Consider the following 21987-nt stretch of genomic DNA (forward strand, 5'->3'; position numbering starts at 1 on the left):
TTCTTGCCTGGAGAATCCCAGGGACGGCGGAGCCTGGTGGGCTGCCGTCTAAGGGGTCGCACACAGTGGGACACGGCTGAAGCGACTTAGCAGCAGCAGCAGCAGTACCCCCTCGAGGCTCCTGCAGGACAAGGGTTCACCCCTGTCCTCTCATCTCTGTCCTTGTCCTCTGCTCCCGGTGGAGCAAGTCCCAACCACACGTTCTTCATCCCCAAAACTTTCCCAGAGCATCTCCTAAAGGTAGGACTCCTACTTTCTTTTTTTCCAAAATATCATTATTGCATTCTAACAATTAATGTCATCAAATAGTCTTCAAATTTCATGAACTCTCACATTAATGATGTTTAACTATTCAGTTTGCTTGGGTTGAGATCAGACTGTCTATGTGGCCAGGCACTCTGCCATCGAATCTCCATTTCTAGAAGCTGCCCCTGGTCCACTTGCTGGGAAAGCTGCCCTCAGTCCTGTCAGGCCCCCAGTGTTGGGCTGGCTCCTGTGAAAGGCAGGACCCTCCTCCCAAGTGGGCATTCTCCTTGCTCTTGACCATTACATTACACACCGAGAATTGCAGAATGGGACATTTTGCCTCTACCTTCTCCATCTGTGTACTGGAATATTGTCTGTGAAGGGAGACTGCCCATCGCCAACTATTCACATCTCCCAAGGCTAGTTCCTGTGGAAATAGCAGGATCAGAGCTTAAAATCTTTGCCTTTCTTTACTAGTTTGCAAAATAATGGGTAAGTTCACTCCGAAGGGACACAGTAGGTTTGGAGACTTTTAGTAAGACTGTGACTCATGGATTTAAACGCTTGAAGTGTCTCAAGCCATTGCCGCCAGACCCTCACACCGTGCTCAAACTGTCCCCTCCTAGCCTCTGGCAGTCTCTCCTTGGCTCCTGAGTCCTTAAACACTGCACAAGTGGTTGGTGTAATTTTCTTGTTTTCTGAAATCAAGCTGGCCCACACTCATCTTATGCATTTTCTTCTCCAGACCTCTCTTATTTTCTTGTTTTTGTCTTCATCTCCAGAGGCAGGCATAGTACTTAGTTTCTGCTCCACATAAATGAGATTGCAGTCATTATGCTGTGAAAATAAAGTGTTTAAAATTGTAAGGTGCTTAGAGCAGAGGGGTATTCACAGCCTGACTCCCTCTCAGCCCCTACTCCCGGTGTTGGTCAAACCGCAGTTTCCTCGACAACTCGGGCCAATACTGTCTTTCAGAATCTCATGCTGGGAGCTCCCTGGTTCCACTAGGCACATAGATGCTCAGTCAGAGCCTGCATTGTTCTGTTAATTCCCTGACTGTGGCCCTTCAGACTGACCAAGAAGCTTGGGCCCTGTTGCCGTGAGAGAGAAGAAAAAGTGAAAGGACCCCAGGCCAAGCCTCAGTGAAACCCCCGAGAACGTGGTTGAGAGCCTGCCAGAGTTCATGTTCCCGAGTCCTCAGGCATTGCCTGTAGATGACGAAATTGTGTACATTTTAATTGCGAAAGAAAGTTGCTGTTTGGAATGGGACTTTGTTCTGCTTTCACGTATCCTGGTCCTGATGAGGGCCCCCATTTCTTTGAAGACCTGTCACTGGGGGGTTCACGTCACTGCTGTGGAGAAGCTTCTCCTGCTGCTTCCTGACCCCCGAGCGCCTGAAGCCGACTTCGGTTCTCTGGGGGGAAATGTATTTTGGTGTCAGAGATGGACTATCACATGGGCAGATATGGCATCTGGGGACGGTGAGGCGGGAGTGTGGGAGCCTTCAGTGAGGCAAGACTGTTGGTTCCCTGGGAGGTGAGGGGCCAAAGCACCTGCCGGCCTGACTGCCCGTCCACCTCGTGTGGAAGGAGCAGGAATCCAGGTCTCAGCAAAAAGACGCTCGACCTGAGGAAGCCATGTGGCTCCATCTCTTTCACCTGCTGCCATCACATAAAATTTAAAGCATTGTAACCCTGTTGTTCCGCTGAGCAAGTAAATATCTAGACTTTTTACTGGACTTGAAAATCACTTTTGAATGGTTGAAAAAGCCCACTTGATGTTTGAAAGTGCCTCCAGTTTATTTAGGGACTTCCCAACTGTCCCGTGGCTAGGACTTTGCGCTTCCGTTGCAGAGGGCAGGGGTTCCATCCCTGGTCGCTGAACTGAGCTCCTCCATGCTGTGTGATGTGCACCCTGCTCCCCCAAAAAAGAGAGAGAATGCCTGCAGTTTAGGTTTTGATGACTAATTCTCCCCACTTCCAGTTGTTTTGTTTCTGAAGTTGTTTTGCAGTGAGTAGTGGTCATCTTTCTTCCAGGCCCCCTTTCAGGCTGTGCGGGGTGAGGATCACAGAAAACTCTCGAAGCCCCTGTTGCTCACATGCAGCAGTGTCTGCTCTGAGCCCCACTTTGTAATCCGAGATGTTAATGCCTCGGGGAATACCTGTGTTTCAAATACCAATGTGTGCTTTGTAAACTGTGTATTTATATACCAGTCTGTCCTTTTTATTAAAGGGGGAACATGCACTGAAATGGACTCTTTCCTTCTTCCTCACAGGCTTATTGGAAGGCCTCAGAAGATAAAAAAGCAAGATGTGCAGAAAAGGGGAAATCAAAACAGGTAATTTATTTTGCAAAGCTTCAAAGACCACCCGGGGAACGGCTTACTTGTTTTACTCTCCCCAGGGCCCCGACTTGTGCTGAGTAGCCCCCGGAGTGTTCGTTGCTGCTTATCCCGCAGGTCACCTCTCTGTTCCCAAGTGCTGAGCTTGGGGCTGTCAATGCCAGTGTCAAACATACCAGGCTTTTGAAAATTACTTTAAAGATGATCTGAGTTTAATTGGTCCAAATGCCCTGAAACTTTGTAGAAAATGATGTCTGATGCTTGCCGGCTAAAGGTGTAAAACGCAGGGAGGCCTTGTGCCTCTCCTAAACAGCAATGGCCTGGAGGGGTTGCTACAGGATTTTTGGCAACATCTATCCATTCCTGGAGATTCTGCTCCTTCTCTAGGAGATACTGGGCACCTCAGCATGGGGCTTCCCTGATGGCTTAGTGGGTAAAGAATCTGCCTGCGGTGCAGGAGACTCTGAAGATGCAGGTTCAATCCCTTGGTCGGGAAGATTCCCTTGGAGGAGGGCATGACAACCCACTCCAGTATTCTTGCCTGAAGAATCACATGGAGAGGAGCTTGGTGGGCTATGGTCCATGGGGTCACAAAGAGTTGGACACAGTTGAGCAACTCAGAACAGCCTGATCCATCTGGGGAACACTGGGCTGAATGTCCATCTCCCTCCAGAATTCTGGGTTACCCCCACCTGCTGGGCCAACGTCAGAGTCTCAGAGTATAAAAGCCCCATCTTCCTTGGTCGTTGGTTAAGACAGCTCAGTTATGGTCAGTTTCAGTAGTTGGTGGCTAATTTCAAAACAATTAAAATTTAAACAAAAACAGAAATTTTGGCTAAACTTTTTTTTTAGCAAAATACTAAGCACTGTCACGAAAGTCACTAAACTGGAAATGAGGGAAAATGCAGGCATTGCAATGTAATAACAGGTGTCGCAGGGAGTTATCTTAGACCTAAGTTACAACAGGCACTTGGGCTGGGCCCACGTCGAGGTCGTATAGCGGACAAGGGTCCCTCCCAGTTCTTTCACGGAGTATGAATTACTTCCAACCAGTTTAAAAACAGTCATGGCCAAAGAAGCCTTTCCTGAATGGAGATAATTTCAGATGTTAACACATATAATCCCAGTACACTGCAGCCTAGAATAGCCAGTGGGTTCCTCAGTGGCATCTGGTTTTCCTGATGGGCCTCTCTGATGTGCAGCCAGGCTGGGAGCCCCTCCTTAATCCTGCCTCTCCCCTGAGCTGGGCGGGCTGGGCGCACCCCTCTCCCAAGCAGCACTGTTTCCAGTTGTATGTGTTAGAGTGTCAAGGGTAGGGTCCCCCAGAGAAAAACGAGAGCAGAAGGAATTCTGCACAGCACACCCCCACGTGGTCTGCCAACACAATGAATGGTTTGTGTTGCTCCTGAGAGCAAACGCATTTTTTCCTGTGCTGGCTGTCCACTGAGATTCAGGGTCAGCCCTCCTTGCTTTCTGGCCGGCATGTCTTTGCTGAGTATAGATCAGTGACTGAGGTAGCAGCCCGTGAACCCGGTAGAAACTGAAGCATGCAGGCCAGCTGCACATATAGGATTGCCCAGGTCTGGGATCAGATCTCAGGGAGCCTGCCCCCACCGTGCTAGGCAGAGCAGGGCTGGCCTGTGGCGATGGAAAGCGTCTGAGCCCCGAGGTGGTCAGCGAGCTGTGAGGAGCTGCTGTCTGGCATGGTCCCTATTCTAGAGCGAGCAGGTTGAGCCGTTGGGATCGTGGAGGGCGTCCGGTGGAACCTGCTCGGTGCTTGACCCGTGCGCTTCTCTTCCCTGTAGACAGAATGCCTCAACTACATCCGTGTGCTGCAGCCACTCAGCACCAGCGCCCTTTACGTGTGCGGGACCAACGCGTTCCAGCCAGCCTGTGACCACCTGGTGAGGCATGCGGGCGCCCTGGTCGGTGGTTGAAGTGGAGTGGGGCTCGAAGCAGCGCTGAGTGATCTCTATTCTGCAATCGAGGGGAATTTTTCTCCTGCCACCCATGTGGGAATTGGGGCAGCTGTGGCTCCCCACAAGGCCTCCACCCCCTCAGCAGCCTCCTCTAAGCCTTCCTGTCTATAAACCACCATGACTGAAGGCGTGGATGGGGCAGGACTCATGGGGCCGCTGGCCCATAGTGTGGGGCTGGCTGTGGGATGACCTTCTGGGGAGGCCAGTGTTGACGAGGAGAAGCACCATCCTGCCCTGATCCAGCATCTTGCTTGTTTCTCATTGACACATTTTGCATTTTGTGAGGAAGCATGTATGACAGGGGCTGTGGTCAGGTGGAACAGTCAGGACTTTTGCTCCTGTGTACTAGGTTCATGTATGTTATGGGCTGAATGTTTGTGTCTCCCCAAATCCAAATGTCAAAGCCCTAATTCTCTGAATGTGATGGTATTTGGAGATGCAGCCAGTGAGGAGGTAATTAAGGTTAAATCATGTCATGAGGATGGGATCCTAATCCGATAGGATGATGGCCTTTGAAGAAGAAATAGAGGCACCAGAATCTCTCTCTTTTTCTCTCACCATGTGAGGATCGGTGAGAAGGCAGCTGTCTGCAAGCTAGGAGGAGGTTCCTCACCAGGAACCCTCCTTGCCAACATCACCCTGATCTCAGACTTGCAGCCTGAGATCCATGAGGCACGAATGTGTGTGGTTGCAGCCCCACACCTGGTCTGCGGTCTTCATGGCGGCCCGGGCTCACTGGGACAGCACGTCTGCCACTCTGGTCTTGGGGTACCACCATCCAGTGTTGGCTGTTGAGGTGCAAGTTGTTCCCTGATCCTCTTTTCTGGAATCTGCCCCTCCAGGGAGTGACAACATGAGGCCAGTGGAGTGAGCAGTTTTAGAAGCAGGACCCGTCTCTCCCTCACACACGTCATGTCCTTCCTTGCCTCTCCCTGAGTCTCGTCAGTCACCTTCTGCTGTGTTGGGGTCCTTGGGAGAGGGGCCCCCACTCTCCCGCTGCCCTCCCACCACTCCTGACCCGCTTGCGGACAATTAACGGGAAGGAGAGAGCAGACTGGGCAGCAGCGACTCACGAGAGACACTCTTTTCACTCAGATGATCTGATGAGTCATTTGCAACAACCACAGAGAGGGGAGAGGAGTGTTTTCAATGCACTTCAGATTAGAAAATGAAGCACATTTCCTAGTGTCTGTTCCTGACTTAGTGAGTACCTGTCAAGTGTAAAGTATGCTAGAGTAGAAAACTGTTTGCTAGAACCCTAAATTCATTGGAATTTAAAATATGTTTTCCGTTCTATTCCCCATTCTGTAGTTATAATTATTTTGTTACGTTAAATTTCTTGTCTTTTTTTTTTTGAAGATAAGAATTATTATTTCGTTTTATTTTTTTTCCATTTATTTTTATTAGTTGGAGGCTAATTACTTTACAATATTGTAGTGGTTTTTGCCATACATTGACATGAATCAGCCATGGATTTACATATGTTCCTCATCCCGATCCCCCATGTTTTCCAAACTTGAGTCAGAGATGAATGACAGGACAAAGTCTGGGCAAGGTAAGGACCTGCTTAGAAAACCTTGCGTCGGTACACACACCCCTGGGGAGGGGTCCACACGTGGCATGGGTCTGCCTCACTGCCTGTGTCCACAGACTCTGGCAGCTAGGATTGGGATCTGGGGGTGTTCCACGGTGTTGAGATCTTCACTCCTCAGAGACAAACTTGGTTTCTTTTTGCTTAAGTCTTACTAGTCAGAAACATTTTGCACATGAAGGATTTCATGGCTAAACTCTGCTAGTCAGATGCTCAAGTTAAGTGTTAGTTGCTCAGTCGTGCCCAACTCTTTGCGACCCCATGGACTGCAGCCTGCCAGGCTCCTCTGTCCATGAGATTTTCCAGGCAAAGATACTGGAGTGGGCAGTTGCTCAAAGTATGGAATTTAAGCTTAAATTCCATAAACATGTTGGTTGTGGAGGTGGGGGAATCATGTATTTCATTTAAACCTAAACCTAGGGACTTCACTGCCGGTCCAGTGAATAAAAATTTAGCTTGCAATGCTGGACACTTGGGTTCAATCCCCGGTTGGTCCGACATGCCTCAGAGCAACTAAGCCTGTGCTCCGCAAGTACTGAAACCTGTGTACTCTGGAGCCTGCATGCTGCTTTGTGAAGCAATGAAGATCCCTCGTGCTGCAACTAAGACCCAACTCCGCCAAATAAATAATAAATAAACTTAAAAAAAAACAACCTAGACATATCTTTCCCCAGTGTTTAAAATAAATTTCAAGCCAACAGAAAAGTTGATCATGCATACAGTAGACTGTACAGTTGGGAGCATCCATGTATGTGCACGTGTGTGGACATGCTGAGCTGTGACCCGTGATCCCTGAGTGCTGTCACCCGAACATGATCTAACCTCCAGTCCGCATTCAGATTCCCCAGCCGTCCTGCTGAAATGCAGTCAGTGAATCACACTGAATGCACTGTCTCCCCCGTTCACAGCTCCTGACCTGGGAGGTGGCAAATCTGAATACTGTTTCTACCAGCCTGTTAGAAATGTAACTACAATACTTACCTGGCAGGGGAGATACCATGATCACGAAGGTGGTTTTCCCAGGGCGAGGCTTATCCATTGCACTCCGGATATGCTGACCCCTGCGATTTCCCCAAATGTGGGAAACTCGACTGCATAATTTGTGGTAGTGGGGGACTGCGTTCGCGCTTTCCCCCGGCTTTTCTGTGTGCTAAGAGTAGAACAAAGGGGGTCCTGGTACAGCTGCGGTGAGTGTCGCAGTTTGCGGCAGGCCTGCCAGCCTTCTAGCGAATTAGAGCTAAACGTGAAAGCCGCGACACGACTGGTGGGGTTGCTGCTAACAGCCGCAGTCTGCACTTCGGGGAGCAGGGGAGTCGTTTTTCACCCGTCGAGGAACGCGCGCCTCTTTCTGACCTTAACACAGGGAGCGTGCCCGGGAAAAAAAAAAAAAGAAATGTAACTACAGTTTTTTCCATGCCCCCAGCCCTTTCTTCTCTGTGACTGTGATTATTTCCCTGGCTCTAACAGACATCGAGGCCACTAATCCACCCATCACAGTTGGGATGTCCATCTTCTTAATCTCCAGACTGTCAGGTGGAAAATGGAACCCTCTCATTGCCGTGTGCTTCCTGGGTTGCCGGCAGTACACATGCCCTTTCTGGTCTGTACTGCCGGATGGGTTTTTTCTTCTCCAGCTTGCTATGTTTTGACCATTTTCTTCCTGAGATGCTTTCTTACTCATTTGTATAAACTCACATATTCAGGGATGGACATGCCTTGTCTGTCATTTTGCTCTCGTGTCCCCCACTTTGTCACTGTTGATCTGTCTCCTTCTTTCAGTGGACAGACCCCGTCCAGTCCTCTGTGTGCTGGACCTGTCTGTTTTTCCCCTTTCTTGGCTTTGAGCTCTCTCGCCAAGTGCAGAGAGATGGTCCCAAGACTGAAATGATCACTCATACTTCACTAGTGCAGCATGCTTCCATCTTTAATACTCTGATCGCCAATCCATCTGGAGTGTATCTTGGTGGGTGGGATGAAGTGGAGGTTCTGCTCCTTTTTTCTGTTATCTGTTCATTGGATAGCCTGCTCCCCCACTGCTTTGAAGGCATCTTTATTGATGTTAAAAGTCTGTGTGTGGCCTTAAAAGTCCGGTTCCTTCCGTAGCACATCCTGTGTTTAGTTTGCCCTGGCTGTTCTGTGACCCTAGAGACATCAGCATTGACCGTCTCGGTCTTACAGGGGAGTCAACTGAGGCTCCAGGACCTCGAGGTGCTCTCGAGGGTGTCAGAGGGTGCCAGGGTGATAGAAGTTGCCAAGGTGCTGGCCTCCAGACCTGGGACCAGCTGGTAACAGCATACGTGCTATCCCCTCCATCTCTCCAGAAGAGCAAGTCTGAAAATTAAATGATCCAACAAAGATGCATGATCAGGATGACTGCAGGATTTCAGACATTTTATACTACTCTTCCTTTCTGCTCAATTATAGAACTTAACATCCTTCAAATTTCTGGGGAAAAATGAAGATGGCAAAGGAAGGTGTCCCTTTGACCCAGCACAGAGCTACACGTCTGTCATGGTCGGTGAGTCCTGCTCTTGGTGTCCGTTCCCGGCTTGGCCCCACTGGACCCAGGCGGCCCCGTTCCTCCTCCTCTGCGGTGATCCCCTCTGCTTAGTACCCATATTCACCATCCTCACAGAAGGTCCAGGAGTCTCTCTATAGAGCTCTTGGATTCGTTGTTCAGTAGGATAAATGGCCACATCCGCAGTCTTCAAGTTAGGTTTGGGGACAAGATTATTTTGTATCTGTCGTCTGTGCAAATGACCTGGATGAGTCGGTCAGGTTGAGGGAATGCTTTTGTTCAAGGGATGTTTGTGACTGAGCCATGGCCTGCCTTGAAATGCTCTTGCACACCCAAGGCAAGCAAGCCAGGAGCCCCGTGTGCACCCGCTGTTGCGTTTGTCATTTTACTGGATGCAGGAATTGCTTGTGTTGCTCTTGGCCCCAGACAGTTTAGCATGGAGCACAAAATCCCCCAAGTCCAGAAATAAAACAGGAGACTCAGGAAACAGAAACACGCACCCAGAAGCAGGATGGTGGTCTCTCTGTTTCCTGGGAGGGCTTGTGTCCGGTTGGGAGGAAAAGTGGTGCTGGGGCCTCAGCGTGTCACCAACACTAGGGTTAATCCCCTTTTCCTCTTTCCTCCTGCGTCACTGAAGATGGAGAGCTTTATTCCGGGACGTCGTATAACTTTTTGGGAAGTGAACCTATCATCTCCCGAAATTCCACCCACAGTCCTCTGAGGACAGAGTATGCGATTCCTTGGCTTAACGGTAAGAAGCGGGCCGCATGGTGGAAGGTGGGTTGGTGCTCGGGGTGGCTCCCTCTCCGCCAGAGCCCCCACTCTAGTTCGCCCTCTACCGGCTCCCAGCCTCATGGGAAGGCATCTGTGCCTCACCTTCCTGTGTCGTGGGGTTCACATCAGGGCCCCACCAGGCCCGGTGAGGTGGGTGTTCTTCTGGAACCACTCGGGGCTCCACTGCCAGCATCTGGGGGCTTGTTTTCTTCTCTGCTAAGTAAGCTGGTTGTGTGCTAAGTCACGTCTGACTCTTTTCAACCCTCTGGACTGTAGCCCACCAGGCTTCTCTGTCCATGCAATTGTCCAGGCCAGAATATGGGAGTAGATTGCCATGCCCTCCTCCAGGAGATCTTCCCAACCCAAGAGACTGAACCTGTGTCTCTTATGTCTCCTGCATTGGCAGGCAGGTTCTTTACCGCTAGGGCCACTTGTGAGCTGGTTTAACCTTGCCTTTACCCTCCTTGAAAATAGATCTGGGGGGCTCAGATTGACAAACTCAGGCTCGTTAGATCAGCACGTTATCTCTGCATGTCACGTGTCCACATTGGATTCACAATCAGATGGCTCATGGCTACTCACTGGAGACTTTTCTCCTGGGCACTGGCCAGCCTGCCAGAGCCTTGGGGCACCCGGATCTGGTGGTCAGGAGTTTGTCTCTTAGGGATGGGCTGTTTAAACCAGCGAATGCGTATTCCCCAGGGAGTCTCTAGGGATGGTGGGGTCTGGCTCTCTGTTGCCTCCAGTCTGCCTGCCGGTTTAGAGATCCAGGCCTCAGTTCTTGGGCTGGACTGGGAGGCTGTGTGTCAGAAGCCCCACCTCCAGCATCTCCTTAGCCCGAGGAGGACAAGATGGGCCCCGTCGTCATTCCTGGGCCCTGGAGTCTGTGTGAGGTGTGGCTCAGGCACCCTCCCACGTCCTGACGGGGGGTGCCCGGGCCCTCTGGGGCTAATCAGAGCGTCCATCCCTGCAGAGCCCAGCTTCGTGTTTGCTGACGTGATACGAGAGACCCCAGAGGGCGAGGACGTCGGGGATGACAGGGTGTACTTCTTCTTCACGGAGGTGTCTGTGGAGTACGAGTTTGTCTTCAAGCTGATGATCCCCCGGATAGCGAGGGTCTGCAAGGTGAGCCCACCCCCGCCGTTCTCTTTGGTCCCTGCACTTGGGGAGAGTGCGTCACCTGGCCCCACGCTTCCTCTGAGGTGCCCGTCCCCTACCGCCTATTCTTCCACGCCACAAACAGCAGTGGGGATGGGCTGGCGGGCCCGGCCTTCATCCTTCCTGCAGGTCGCCTTGGGGACCACAGGAGCACCGGCCCGTGTGTGAGAGTGACCGGCTTTCTGTCCTCAGGGCTCTGTTCTTAACACACTCCTTAAACCTCTTCCAGTTTATAGGAAGTTAGTTTTCCTGCACTGTATTAACCAAAATCTGTCCCTGGTGGCTCAAGACGGTAAATAATCCGCCTGCAATGCGGGAGACCCAGGTTCAATCCCTGGGTCGGGAAGATCCCCTGGAGAAGGGAATGGCAGCCACCCCAGTATTCTTGCCTGGAGAATTCCATGGACAGAGGTGCCTGACAGGCTACAGTCCCTTGGGTCACAAAGAGTTGGATGTGACTGAATGACTAACGCTTTCACTTTCACATTGTAATCAGGGGTTTTTCCATTCCAACATAAGGGTCGGGGGTGGGGTTAATGTGTCCAGAATGAGTACAGACACTTCAGTTTCATGATCTTCTGTGTCCAGTTCTCAGAGTTTCAGTGCTTCTGTGCAGACCCAGTCATGTTAGGAGTGTTCCATGATTGTTGCTTAGTGCTCTGTTCACTAAAAAGTGCTTTGGGGAACCTGAAAGGTCCAGAGCATCTCGGCAGATAACTCAAGAGCTGGAAGGAAGTAAAAATCTGATTTCCTTGAGGAATGCCTTTTAGGGGAGACCTCGTCTCTGCCACACTGGCCAGAGACAGACTGGAGAGCCTGTGTGTCCTCCAGCCCCCGGCTCTGCCGGTCACTCACAGACGGGTCTTGAGTCTGGAGGTGGATGTGAACCAAAGGGCTAAAGCGGTGACCGCGCAGGAGGACAATGGGGCATCTGCTTTGTGACGCCAAGGGTGGGCAGAATCCAACAGTTGTTCTGTCTGCAGTTGGGTGACTGCTCGTGGAGCTGTTGTTGTGGGTTGGGTTTTGTGCTTTAATCCATAACCTGAGCTGGCACGGAAGGGGTTGCTGGGGTCACTGGTGGTCTGCAGCTGGCTTTCCTTTTTGGCCTCAGCTTCCTTTCACTGAGGCAGAGCTGCTCGGGGCTGGAGTACATCCCTCATCACCGGCTCTTCTTTGTGGGGAGCCTCCCCTCCTCTCACTGCACACATCTTTGGGGTTCCAGCGGGACCAGGGCGGCCTGCCTTCCCCCTACCTCACCTGTCTTTGGGCTCCAGGGAGACCAAGGCGGCCTGAGGACCTTACAGAAGAAGTGGACCTCCTTCCTGAAGGCCCGGCTCATCTGCTCCCGGCCGGACAGCAACCTCGTCTTCAATGTGCTGCGGGACGTCTTCGTCCTCAGGTCTCCGGACCTGAAGGAGCCCGTGTTCTACGGGGTCTTCACCCCGCAGCTGTGAGTGCTCCAGGCGGGCGGGGCTGGGGTGTTTGCACTGCAGGCTCCTTTCCCCCCCCCCCCCCCGCTCCCTGCCCCCCACCTCAGGGCAGTCACATCACCCCCTCCTCCCCAGGAACAACGTGGGGCTGTCGGCCGTGTGCGCCTACAACCTGTCCACGGCCGAGGTGGTCTTCTCCCGTGGGAAGTACATGCAGAGCGCCACGGTGGAACAGTCCCACACCAAGTGGGTGCGCTACAACGGGGCTGTGCCCACGCCGCGGCCCGGGGCGGTGAGTGGGCGCGGGCTTCCCCCTGGGAGTGGGGGTGCTGGGGGCACGCTGTCCGCTTCCTGGGCCCTTTCCCATCAGCGTGCTGTGTCACAGCCGTTGCTGCCAACTGCCCGAACGAGAAGGTGTTCTGCCTGGCACCGGATGTTTTGTGGGATTAACATTGCACAACAGAATTAGATCTGTTTCATTTTCTGTGCTTGCAGAGAAACATGATTTCTTGGCAGAGAGATGAGTGCTTTTCTCCATTCGTTAATATGAGTCACATTTTTTATTTCCCTTAAAGTGGTAAATTTGATCTAGAAATCGGTGTGGGTATCTAGGCTGATGTGGCAGCATCCATTTATGATGGGCCTGGTTAGTCGGGCCGTGTACATGGTCCATGGGTGGGACTGTGACCTGGGAGAGTGGCCTGAGGCTTGGAGCTCCCTCCCAGGACTGTCCCCTCTGTGGGTGCACCTTTGCTGACGGGTCAGCTCTTTTCCTGCATGTCATTAAGCAAAAGGTGTTTACCTGTGGGCGTGAATTTTGGTGTACACACATTAGGAGCTAGGACAGAAAAAAGAACCTTCATGCTCTCGACCTTTATGCTGTTTATATTTATAACTGGACTGTTTTTAGCCGTTTTTCCAGGCTTCTCTTCTGGGAGAGCTAGCAAAAGAGAAATGTGTGGTTTTCAGTTCCAGACGTCTGACACGATTTTTTTCATTTATGAGTTGATGAAAATGACTTCATTGACTACATATCACGAGACACCGTTGTGTCCTGTGGAAAAAGAAGACAGTTGCATTTCCTACCTGCTTTATAACTGTGTCTTTAGATTCCTGGGGAAAGGTCAACTCAGTGTTTCCGTCTTGGCAAGAAATCCACAGTGTACTCCCAAGTTCCACATGTCGGGGAAGCCTCGACTCTTGTGTAAGCGCGTGCTGCGTGCCTGAGTGCCCATGGTGATGGCTGATCTGTTTCCTGCAGTGCATCAACCGGGAGGCACGGGCAGCCAACTTTTCTAGCTCCCTCAACCTGCCAGACAAGACCCTGCAGTTTGTCAAAGACCACCCTCTGATGGACGAGTCCGTGACCCCGATAGACAGCAGGCCCCGGCTGATCAAAGGCGACGTGAACTACACGCAGATTGTGGTGGACAGGACCCGGGCCCTGGATGGAACCACCCACGATGTCATGTTTGTCAGCACAGGTGGGTCCCTGGGTAAGAACATGGGTACGTCCAACCAGGGCTTCTTTGGTGGCTCAATGGTAAAGAATCCGCCCGCCAATGCAAGAGACACCAGTTCAATGCCTGGGTCGGGAAGATCCCTTGGAGAAGGGAAGGGCAGCCCACTCCAGTATTCTTGCCTGGAGAATCCCACGGACAGAGGAACCGGGTGGGCTATAAACATAGGGTTGCAAAAAGTCAGACACGACTTGAGCAACCAAACAACAATAAAGTCCAGCTAATCTCTGCCACACGGAGCCAGCGTCTCGCCCACGTGGTGGGAGGATTTGTTCGTGTGTGGGAGGATTTCTGAGAAGTCCCCACACCTGGGTGGCTTCAGATCTCTGTGACCATCAGAACACCTGGGGTACCCGTTAAAAATGCAGGTCCTAACCCGGATCTAGAAATTCAGGTCTGATGGGTCAGGGCTGGTGCAGAGGGAGGCCAGGTGAAAGCTGCAGACAGGCACGTCCTGCCTCCCTGAGTGAACAACTGGTCCCGAGACCTGTCCTGACCTGCCATGGGAGGCACACCTCTCCTGGTGGCCTGTAGACGCCAACACAAGCTTCCTGGAATGGAGGTGGTGATCAGCCAAAGGAGCAGCAGCAGCGGGCAGGCTCTGTGGTCAGTCCTGGGTGCTACCCAGCTGCTGGCTTCCCCTGCCTGGGGCTCCTGGTGGGCTGGCACCCCCAGAGGCCTGTGGTGCCTAAGAACCACGTCACATTTATTTGGATGACAGTGTCGACCATTCTGATGAGGAGTATTGGACTTAACAAAGAGCTGTTTATTTTTCAGAAAAAGATGGGGATGACCCATGCCAGCTGAGTGTCCAGTTGTTTATTTTGCCGATGACTCTTCCCTTTGTGGATCTAATGCAAAAACATCATCTGTTTCTAAGCCTCCTGTTTGGGGAAGGAGTGGGAGACAGAAGGGTGACTGTTTGCTGCTGTGGCCAACAGCACCAGCACCGTCCCCTCCTCCTGGGGACTGACCTGCAGCTTTGACCTTGCAGACCGGGGCGCCCTGCACAAAGCCATCAGCCTCGAGAATGACATCCACATCATTGAGGAGACTCAGCTCTTCCAGGACTTCGAACCAATCCAGAGCCTGCTGCTGTCTTCCAAGAAGGTAAGTCCCCATGGGACTGGCAGGGCGGCCCCACATTTCAGTGACCACAGCCCCGGCTGGGCCAGGCAGGCCCTGTCGTCCATCTGGCCCAGATGAACCTACCTTCAGGCTCTTACAGAAAGTTCTTCTGTGAGCTGTAGGGTACAGGGAAGGCAAAGAAAGTGAAAATGTTAATCATTCAGTCGTGTACAACTCTTTGCAACCCCATGGACTATAACTCACCAGGCTCCTCTGTCCATGAGGATTCTCCAGGCAAGAATACTGGAGTGGGTTGCCATTCCCTTCTCCAGGGGATCTTCCCAACCCAAGGATTGAACCTGAGTCTCCCGCATTGCAGGCAGATTCTTTACCATCTGAACCACTAGGGAAGGCAAACTGTGTCCTAAAAGTTGAAGAACCTCCCTGACTTGTTGGGACTGATGTACAATGCTGTCAGGGGCTCCCTGGGCCATGGAAACACATCCTCATGTGGGAACTTGGTGAGGTTGAGACCTCATCCTCGGGTGCCATCCATGCAGCTCCCTCATTTGCACAGAAAACCGTCCTCTTAAGTGATGACACGCTGTATCTGTAAAGTCCCCTTAGACAGGGCGCTGTCTCCTCACTGGGGGCAGCACGGTTCTTCCATAAAGGCTGAGAGTGAACGCTGGAGGCTCTGAAGGCTGTGCTGTTGTAGCTTGAGAGCAGCCATGGATTTTTTGGAATCAAGTGAGTCCTGTTAGGCCCTAGCAAAGCCTTATTTATGGGCCCCAAGCTTTGCAGTTCACATTTTCTTTCTTTTCTGTTTTTATATTCTTAATTATTTGGCTGCATCAGGCCTTAGTTGTGGCAGACAGGATCTTTGTTGTGCATAAAAAGATCTTTTATGCATGATCTTTTATTACAGCACACGGACTCTAGTTGCAGCACACGGTCTTAGTAGTTGCGATGCATGGGCTTAGTTGCCTCATGGCTTATGGGACCTGAGTTCCCTGACCAGGTATCAAACCCACGTCCCCCGCATTGCCAGGAGGATTCTTAACCACTGGACCACAAGGAAGTCCCCGAAATTTTCATATGTCACAAAATGTTAGTCTTTTGATTCTTCTTCAACCATTTGAATTATGTGAAAATTGTTATTAGTGGGTGGGCTGCCTAGAAGCAGCAATCGGGCTGGATTTGCCCTGCAGTCCACAGGCTGTCCTCAGCTGTACATCCCAAGTGGCCTTTGGGAAATGTGCCTCCTGGGTTACAGCTGGGGTGAAGAGTGAGGAGTGGAGCGTGGGGCGGACTTCACGTGGCCTTGTCCACATCCGGCTCCAGGTGCGTGACTGTGAGCCTGGGCAGGCCAGTCCTACCTCCATTTCCTCCTCTGTGCAGTGAAGTTTGGCAGCCCCTGGTAGGGTCCTGGCCCTGTGCTGTGACGCCTCCCATGCTGTGGCCCCTGGGCTGATAGACTCTGGTCAGCACCAGAAATTGGCCACCTGGCCACACGTCACATTCCCCTCTGCCGCAGCCCCCCCGATCACTCAGCCTCTCCCACCTGTACCCCATTTGTAAAGCCTGGCCTAGGGGCACCAGGCTGGCCTGTCCCCACTTCATAAGGTGTTGCCCTATTGTTGAGATTCTCCCTCTGGACCCACTGCCCTCCTGAGCTTTCCTCCCTTCATGCTGGAAAGAGATTGTTCCTCTGGCCTCCCAGAACATCCTCCCTGCCCTGGGTCCTAGTGGGAGCTCCACCTGGCTTGTAGGGCCCAGGCTCAGTCCTTCCTCAGCCCCGGGGCTGTGGGCAGCCAGGATTGGGCCCCTGATAAGCAGGTGAGAAAGAAAAGAAGGCAATATCTCAGTCAGGCTTGTATTTGCAAATGCTGCAGTGGGCTTTCATCCTCTCCCCTTCATCAGGAGCTTGAGGAGTTGCGTCTGGTTTTTAGTCTCCTGTTGCAGGGTCCCCTCCCCTCTCGGCCCCTGCAGTGCGTGTCTTCTCCCTCCAGGTCTGAAAGGGAGGGAAGACAGAATAGCCTGGTGGAGTTAGGCTTGCAGACTTAGATTTGTGCCTCTCGAGCAGGTGCTTTTGGCCACCCTTTGCCACGCCCTCCTGAATAGTTTGTTGAAATAAGGAAACCTAGGGGCCCTTCTGGCCACTGCCATGTTGCTCGGGTACTTCAGCCAAGCTGGGACAAGCATGCGTAAGGCCTCTAGATGGTCAAATACTCATCAGAACCAAGGCCGGGCCCCCAGTATGGACATGTGGTGAGAGCAGGGCTCAGCTCTGCTCCACGACGTCATCACTGGACCCAGCTGGCCCTGCCATCCTGACCCAAGTCTTCATGGGCACTGATCCAACGGGAGGGATGGGGGAGGGAGGAGAGAAGGGAAGGGGCAGGATCGCCCATTGGAAGGTCTCACAGGTCAGTCCTTTGCTCACTCCCTGCCATTAGGAATGGTCAAGGGGCCAGGGAGGGAGCCTGGCGCCCCGGGGAGGGAATCACCTTTCCCTACAGGAGCCCCCACTGCGCTGGGGCCTGGCTCATTTGCCTAGAACAGGTGGAAATGCATTGTGCAATCATGGGGTCCCACACCTCCTGGGCTGGTGGGATGCTTTGGAATGCTGGCTATGCTGTCATGGCAGCAGGAAGCGACTGTTTGGGGTAGAAAGACACCAGTTCCTCCCTCCCCGCTCCCCAGCGGCAGGCCCTTCTGGGTCAGTCATGCCTGGTCCTCACTGCAGAAAGCTAATGAGCAGGCATCACAGGGCTGGGGGAGCACAGAACGGCCAGCACACAGCCTCCACCAGGGAGCAGAGCTCCTTGTCACTACCTCCTGTCCGCTCACAGCAAGGGCATTGTGGTGAATGCACTTCATAAATTGTACCGTTTTAATTATTTTTGTGTGTCCACCTTAGAAGCATTAAATACATTCACACTGTGAAACCCTCCTCCACATCCATCCCCAGAACATCTTATCTGACAACACTAAAACCCCATACCCGTTAACCACTAAGTCCCCCTTCCTCCCATTCCTCAGCCCCTAGCACCCAGCCCTCTGTGTCCCACCTCTGTATCTTTGACTACCCTAAGAAGAATCTCATGTCATTGGAATCCGACAACATTCGTCCTTTTGAGATGAGCCTATTTCCCTTAGCATCATGTCCTGAAGGTTCATCCGTGTTGTAGCAGCTGGCAGGATCTCCTTCCTGTTTGGGACTGAGTCGCATTCCATCGTGTACATACCCCACATCTGCTTTATTCACCCCCTGGTAGACCCTGGGGTTGTCTCTCCCCTGCTGCATGAACAGGCCTGCTCTCGTCTCTGGTGCACACACAAGAAACACCAGGTATGCCCAAAACTCAAGGGCACTCCACGAAATGCTGACCAGTGCCCTCCAGAAGTGTCAAGGACACCAAGACGAGGGCAGATGGGGAGCCCTACGTGGCAGGCCTGCTCTGGGTCCCGGGGCCAGGCTAAGTGTGGTTTTTCTGCGGACATTCTGTAATGATGAAATGCCACCTGTGCAGCAAAGGCGGGAGCCCCTCCATCTCTGGCCGCGTCCACGACCACCCACCGTGGACCCAGACATGGAGAGTCCAGTGCTGCAGCTGAGGGCGCAGTCCCCCAGAGGGTGGGGGCCTGAGCGTGTGCATACTCAGCACATCTCACAGGAGCCAGGTGGTACCCGGCCAGATTGTTTTCTCTCACGCAAGAGTTGAGGTGGTGGTAGGCCTGCAGCCTTTCCCCCGTGCTCCTATCGAACCCGAGCAGGTCTGCTGGCAGCAGCACCCTAACTCCCCTCCACACGCCCGATGCCCACGTTCCCGCAACCTGCTTTCTGACTCCAGGGCCACACGTGGCCTTGGCACCTCTCCTCAGTCCCCCCGGTCTGGAGGGCTCCCCATCTGCCCTCGTCTTGGTGACCTTGACACTTTTGGAGAGCACAGGTCAGCATTTCGTGGAATGCCCCTCAGTTCTGGGCATACCTGGTGTTTCTTGTGTTTGGATAGGGGTTGATCATTTTGGGGAGATGACCTCTGTCTCAGGAATGTGGAGTCAGTGTGACCTCTTGATTTTTGTTTTTTTGCTTTTTTTTGGCTGTGTCCAGTTTTACTTTTAGCATGTGGGATCTTCATTGCAGCATGCAGGATATAGTTCCCTGACCAAGGCTCAAACTTGGGAGCATTGGGAGTATGTAGTCTTAGCCACTGGACCACCATGTTATTCCCCACACTCTGTGGTCAATGGGAGCAGTCCACCCCAGGGGGCCAGGAGCCAAGCCCCAGCTCCTGGAGGGAGGGGTTGAAGAATTTGGGGGCCACATTCAGCCCCCACAGTGGCTGACACTTAGTTGTGGGCAACCATGGGCTTCCCTGGTGGCTCAGATGGTAAAGAATCTGCCCTCAATGCAGGAGACCTGGGTTTGATCCCTAGGTCAGGAAGACCCCCTGGAGAAGGAAATGGCAACCCACTCCTGTATCCTTGCCTGGAGGATTCCATGAAGAGAGGAGCCTGGTGGGCTACAGTCCTTGGGGTCGCAAAGAATCAGACATGACTGAGCGACTAGTGCTCTGAGGCTAAATAGACACACGGTTCCGTCTTGCCCACTGACTTCTGTGTCCACCCATGGGCCTTGCCTGCTGCGGTCACTGCTATGAGGTCTCAGGCCACTTTACTGTTCCACATTCATTGGAATGGGTCAGGTGCAGTCATAGGGGCTCTGCTCTGCCCTGTTGGGGAGCAAGGGCTGGAGGCTGAATGGGCTGTAGGGCGGGGGGATGGAGCCAGCCTGGGACAGGCTGCCCCCTCCCCAACCCAAGCCACCTGCTCCGCTCTGCATGAGTGTCCACACCCTCGGCAGGGCCCTTCTATAGGATCCTGCTGAAGTTGCCCACTGGGCCAATCACCCCAGGAAACTTTTCCTCTGCTCCGAGTCACATGATCTCAACTGTGATCTGAGATGTCGTCCTGATTCCTTCTTACGAATACAGGGTGCTCCTGGCCTCAGTGCCCAGGTCCCTGCCTACGCGGACAGGCCAGCACTGGGCCTGGCACTCTGTCACTTGCCTTCACAGTGTGACGCCGTCACAGGGCCTCTGCCCTCTCTCTTGGCTGTGCTCACACATGGAGGGTCTGTGACCTCCGGGCCTTCGAGGCATCACAGGCCAGGGGATCTGGGGTCACACGGGGACTTTGCACTCCAGTCAGACAGGTTACTTGAAAACGGGTTTCCGAGGACAGGGGCTATGTCTCATCTGAGTCTCAAATGGGAAGCGCCATGTAAATTTGGCAATCTTTTGACATTAAACAAAGGCCTTTCTAGAATGTCAAGGTGAGAGTGACTCACCCGCAGAGGAGAGAGAAAACGCTGAGCTTCTGAATGGCCAGCCCTGAGTCTGCTGGCGGGCTTCCGGTGGACGCCGAAGGGCAGCCTTCATTCTAGCTGAGCTCAGTGAGAACAGTCAGCCTGCCCCGGTGGCCTCTGCACCCAGTTTTCCTTCTGTGCTGCGGGCTCTGGGGCCATCGGCCTGAGAGGGAGGTGTCCCAGGCCCAGTGTTGCGGAGCATGAAGGAGCCTGTTCTGCTCTCTGTTACTTTCCCTGGTGGCTCAGATGGTAAGGAATCTGCCTGCAGTGCAGGAGACCCAGGTTCAGTCCCTGGGTTGGGAAGATCCCCTGGAAGAGGGTATGGCAACCTATTCCAGTATTCTTGCCTGGAGAATCCCATTGAGAGAGGAGCCTGGCGAGCTACAGTCCATGGGGTCACAAAAGAGTCAGATACGACAGAGCGACTAACACTCACAGACACCCTGTGCGTGGCTCTCCATTTCCCTAGCTGTGTTCATTTCTTGTAGATGCGAGAGCAGTGACCGCCTCCTCACTTCTCTTCCTCTGTTTATTAAAACTCTGTTTGCTCTCCTCCAGCGTTCCCTGCGGCCTCGCTGGATTCACACACTGTCGTCTATGTGCTGGTGTCCATGTGTGGGAACACGAGATAGGTTTTGGAGGCTGTGACCTCTGGCCTAGTGAGGCTGGGAGGGCAGCCGGGAGTGTCAGGCTAGCACACCTTCCTGCGCACGGAGTGGGCAGAGGAGGTGCAGAGAAGCACTGCTGGCAAGTAGGATGAGGGTGGGCGCTTGGAAGGGGAGGGAGGGGTTTGGAGCAAGGCTCAGTGTACTCTGAGTTAGTCTGTGGGCTCCCCCCAGCCCGCAAAACCACGCGCTGCCCATGATGCCACAATGTTGCTATGCAGATCTGTCTAGGATCTGACCTGGCCTCGTACCACTTCCTCCTCCAGAAGCTTGAGGAGATGCCTTGTCACCATTCCTCCCTGTGAGCTAGAGAGGCATCCAGTCCTTGAAGGCTGCCCCACCCCATGCCCACCGCTCTCATCTGTTTCACACCCACAGGGCAGGAAGTTTGTCTACGCCGGCTCCAACTCAGGCGTGGTGCAGGCCCCTGTGGCCTTCTGCGGGAAGCATGGCACCTGCGAGGACTGCGTGCTCGCCCGGGACCCCTACTGCGCCTGGAGCCCGGCCATGGCCGCCTGTGTCGCCCTGCACCAGACTGACGGCCCCAGCAGGTAGCGTGCGCGGCATGTGGGCGCCCTGCCCAGCCCCGCGGCCTGACGCGTGTGCACCCTGTAACCCGTGCCCCGTTATCTTGCAGGGGCCTGATTCAGGAAATGAACGGGGACGCATCCACTTGCCCTGGTAAGTTGCCCGTCCCTGCCACCTCCCCTTTAGAAGTGGCTGGGTATCCTAACCATTTCATGACGCTTTGGTGTTGTAGCATTTCGCACGTTTTGTTTTTCTTTCTCTACTCAGAACAGAGGTCGAGTATCTCGTGGCAGACCCCCGTGATGTTTCTCTGTCCCTTGTATCACAAAACAGGATGCTGAAGCCATGCAGAGTGTGTTTACTGGGATGCACTCTCATCCCAAACCGTGACGTCCACTCTTGACACGCCTCTGTCTTCCGCTTAGCTTGGGACTACACCTCTTGTGGGGCTTCCCCAGTGGCTCGGTGGATAAAGAATCCACCTGCGATACAGGAGATGCAGGAGACATGGGTTTGATCCCCGAGTTGGGAAGCTCCCCTGGAGGAGGGCATGGCAACCCACTCTAGTATTCTTGCCTGGAGAATCCCATGGACAGAGGAGCCTGGCGGGGTATAGTCCATGGGGTCACAAAGAGTCAGGCACAGCTGAGCACACACGCATACACACCTCTTGTGAGCCGGAGGGAGGTGCTCAGGAGACATTAGTTCCCATTCCCCTTAGGTCATCCCAACCCTGCCAGGAGGTCAGGCATGTCTCAGCTGAAGGCAGGTGTGCCCTGGGCACCCATCCCTAAC

The 21987-nt window shown here is 53.1% G+C and overlaps 1 protein-coding gene and 1 non-coding gene across 4 annotated transcripts in view; both read left to right on the forward strand.

The window, feature by feature from the left end:
• The window catches only part of SEMA4D (semaphorin 4D), a 135488-nt gene that overhangs the window by 97427 nt on the left and 16074 nt on the right, over nucleotides 1-21987 (forward strand). For all 3 annotated transcript variants that reach the window (XM_065947387.1, XM_065947385.1, XM_065947386.1), the window contains 11 exons: nucleotides 2522-2584; nucleotides 4393-4491; nucleotides 8582-8675; nucleotides 9313-9426; nucleotides 10423-10574; nucleotides 11882-12057; nucleotides 12173-12329; nucleotides 13299-13521; nucleotides 14552-14667; nucleotides 21043-21215; nucleotides 21302-21345. In XM_065947387.1, coding sequence (XP_065803459.1) covers nucleotides 2522-2584; nucleotides 4393-4491; nucleotides 8582-8675; nucleotides 9313-9426; nucleotides 10423-10574; nucleotides 11882-12057; nucleotides 12173-12329; nucleotides 13299-13521; nucleotides 14552-14667; nucleotides 21043-21215; nucleotides 21302-21345 — 1411 coding nt within the window. The remainder of the gene's footprint in view (nucleotides 1-2521; nucleotides 2585-4392; nucleotides 4492-8581; nucleotides 8676-9312; nucleotides 9427-10422; nucleotides 10575-11881; nucleotides 12058-12172; nucleotides 12330-13298; nucleotides 13522-14551; nucleotides 14668-21042; nucleotides 21216-21301; nucleotides 21346-21987) is intronic.
• Nucleotides 7131-7294, forward strand: LOC136143943 (U1 spliceosomal RNA). Its single transcript, XR_010658440.1, has one exon. It is a non-coding gene; the product is annotated as a U1 spliceosomal RNA (small nuclear RNA).

This window comes from Muntiacus reevesi, chromosome 10 (genome assembly GCF_963930625.1).
Source record: "Muntiacus reevesi chromosome 10, mMunRee1.1, whole genome shotgun sequence".
In the NCBI taxonomy this organism is placed as follows: Eukaryota; Metazoa; Chordata; class Mammalia; order Artiodactyla; family Cervidae; genus Muntiacus; species Muntiacus reevesi.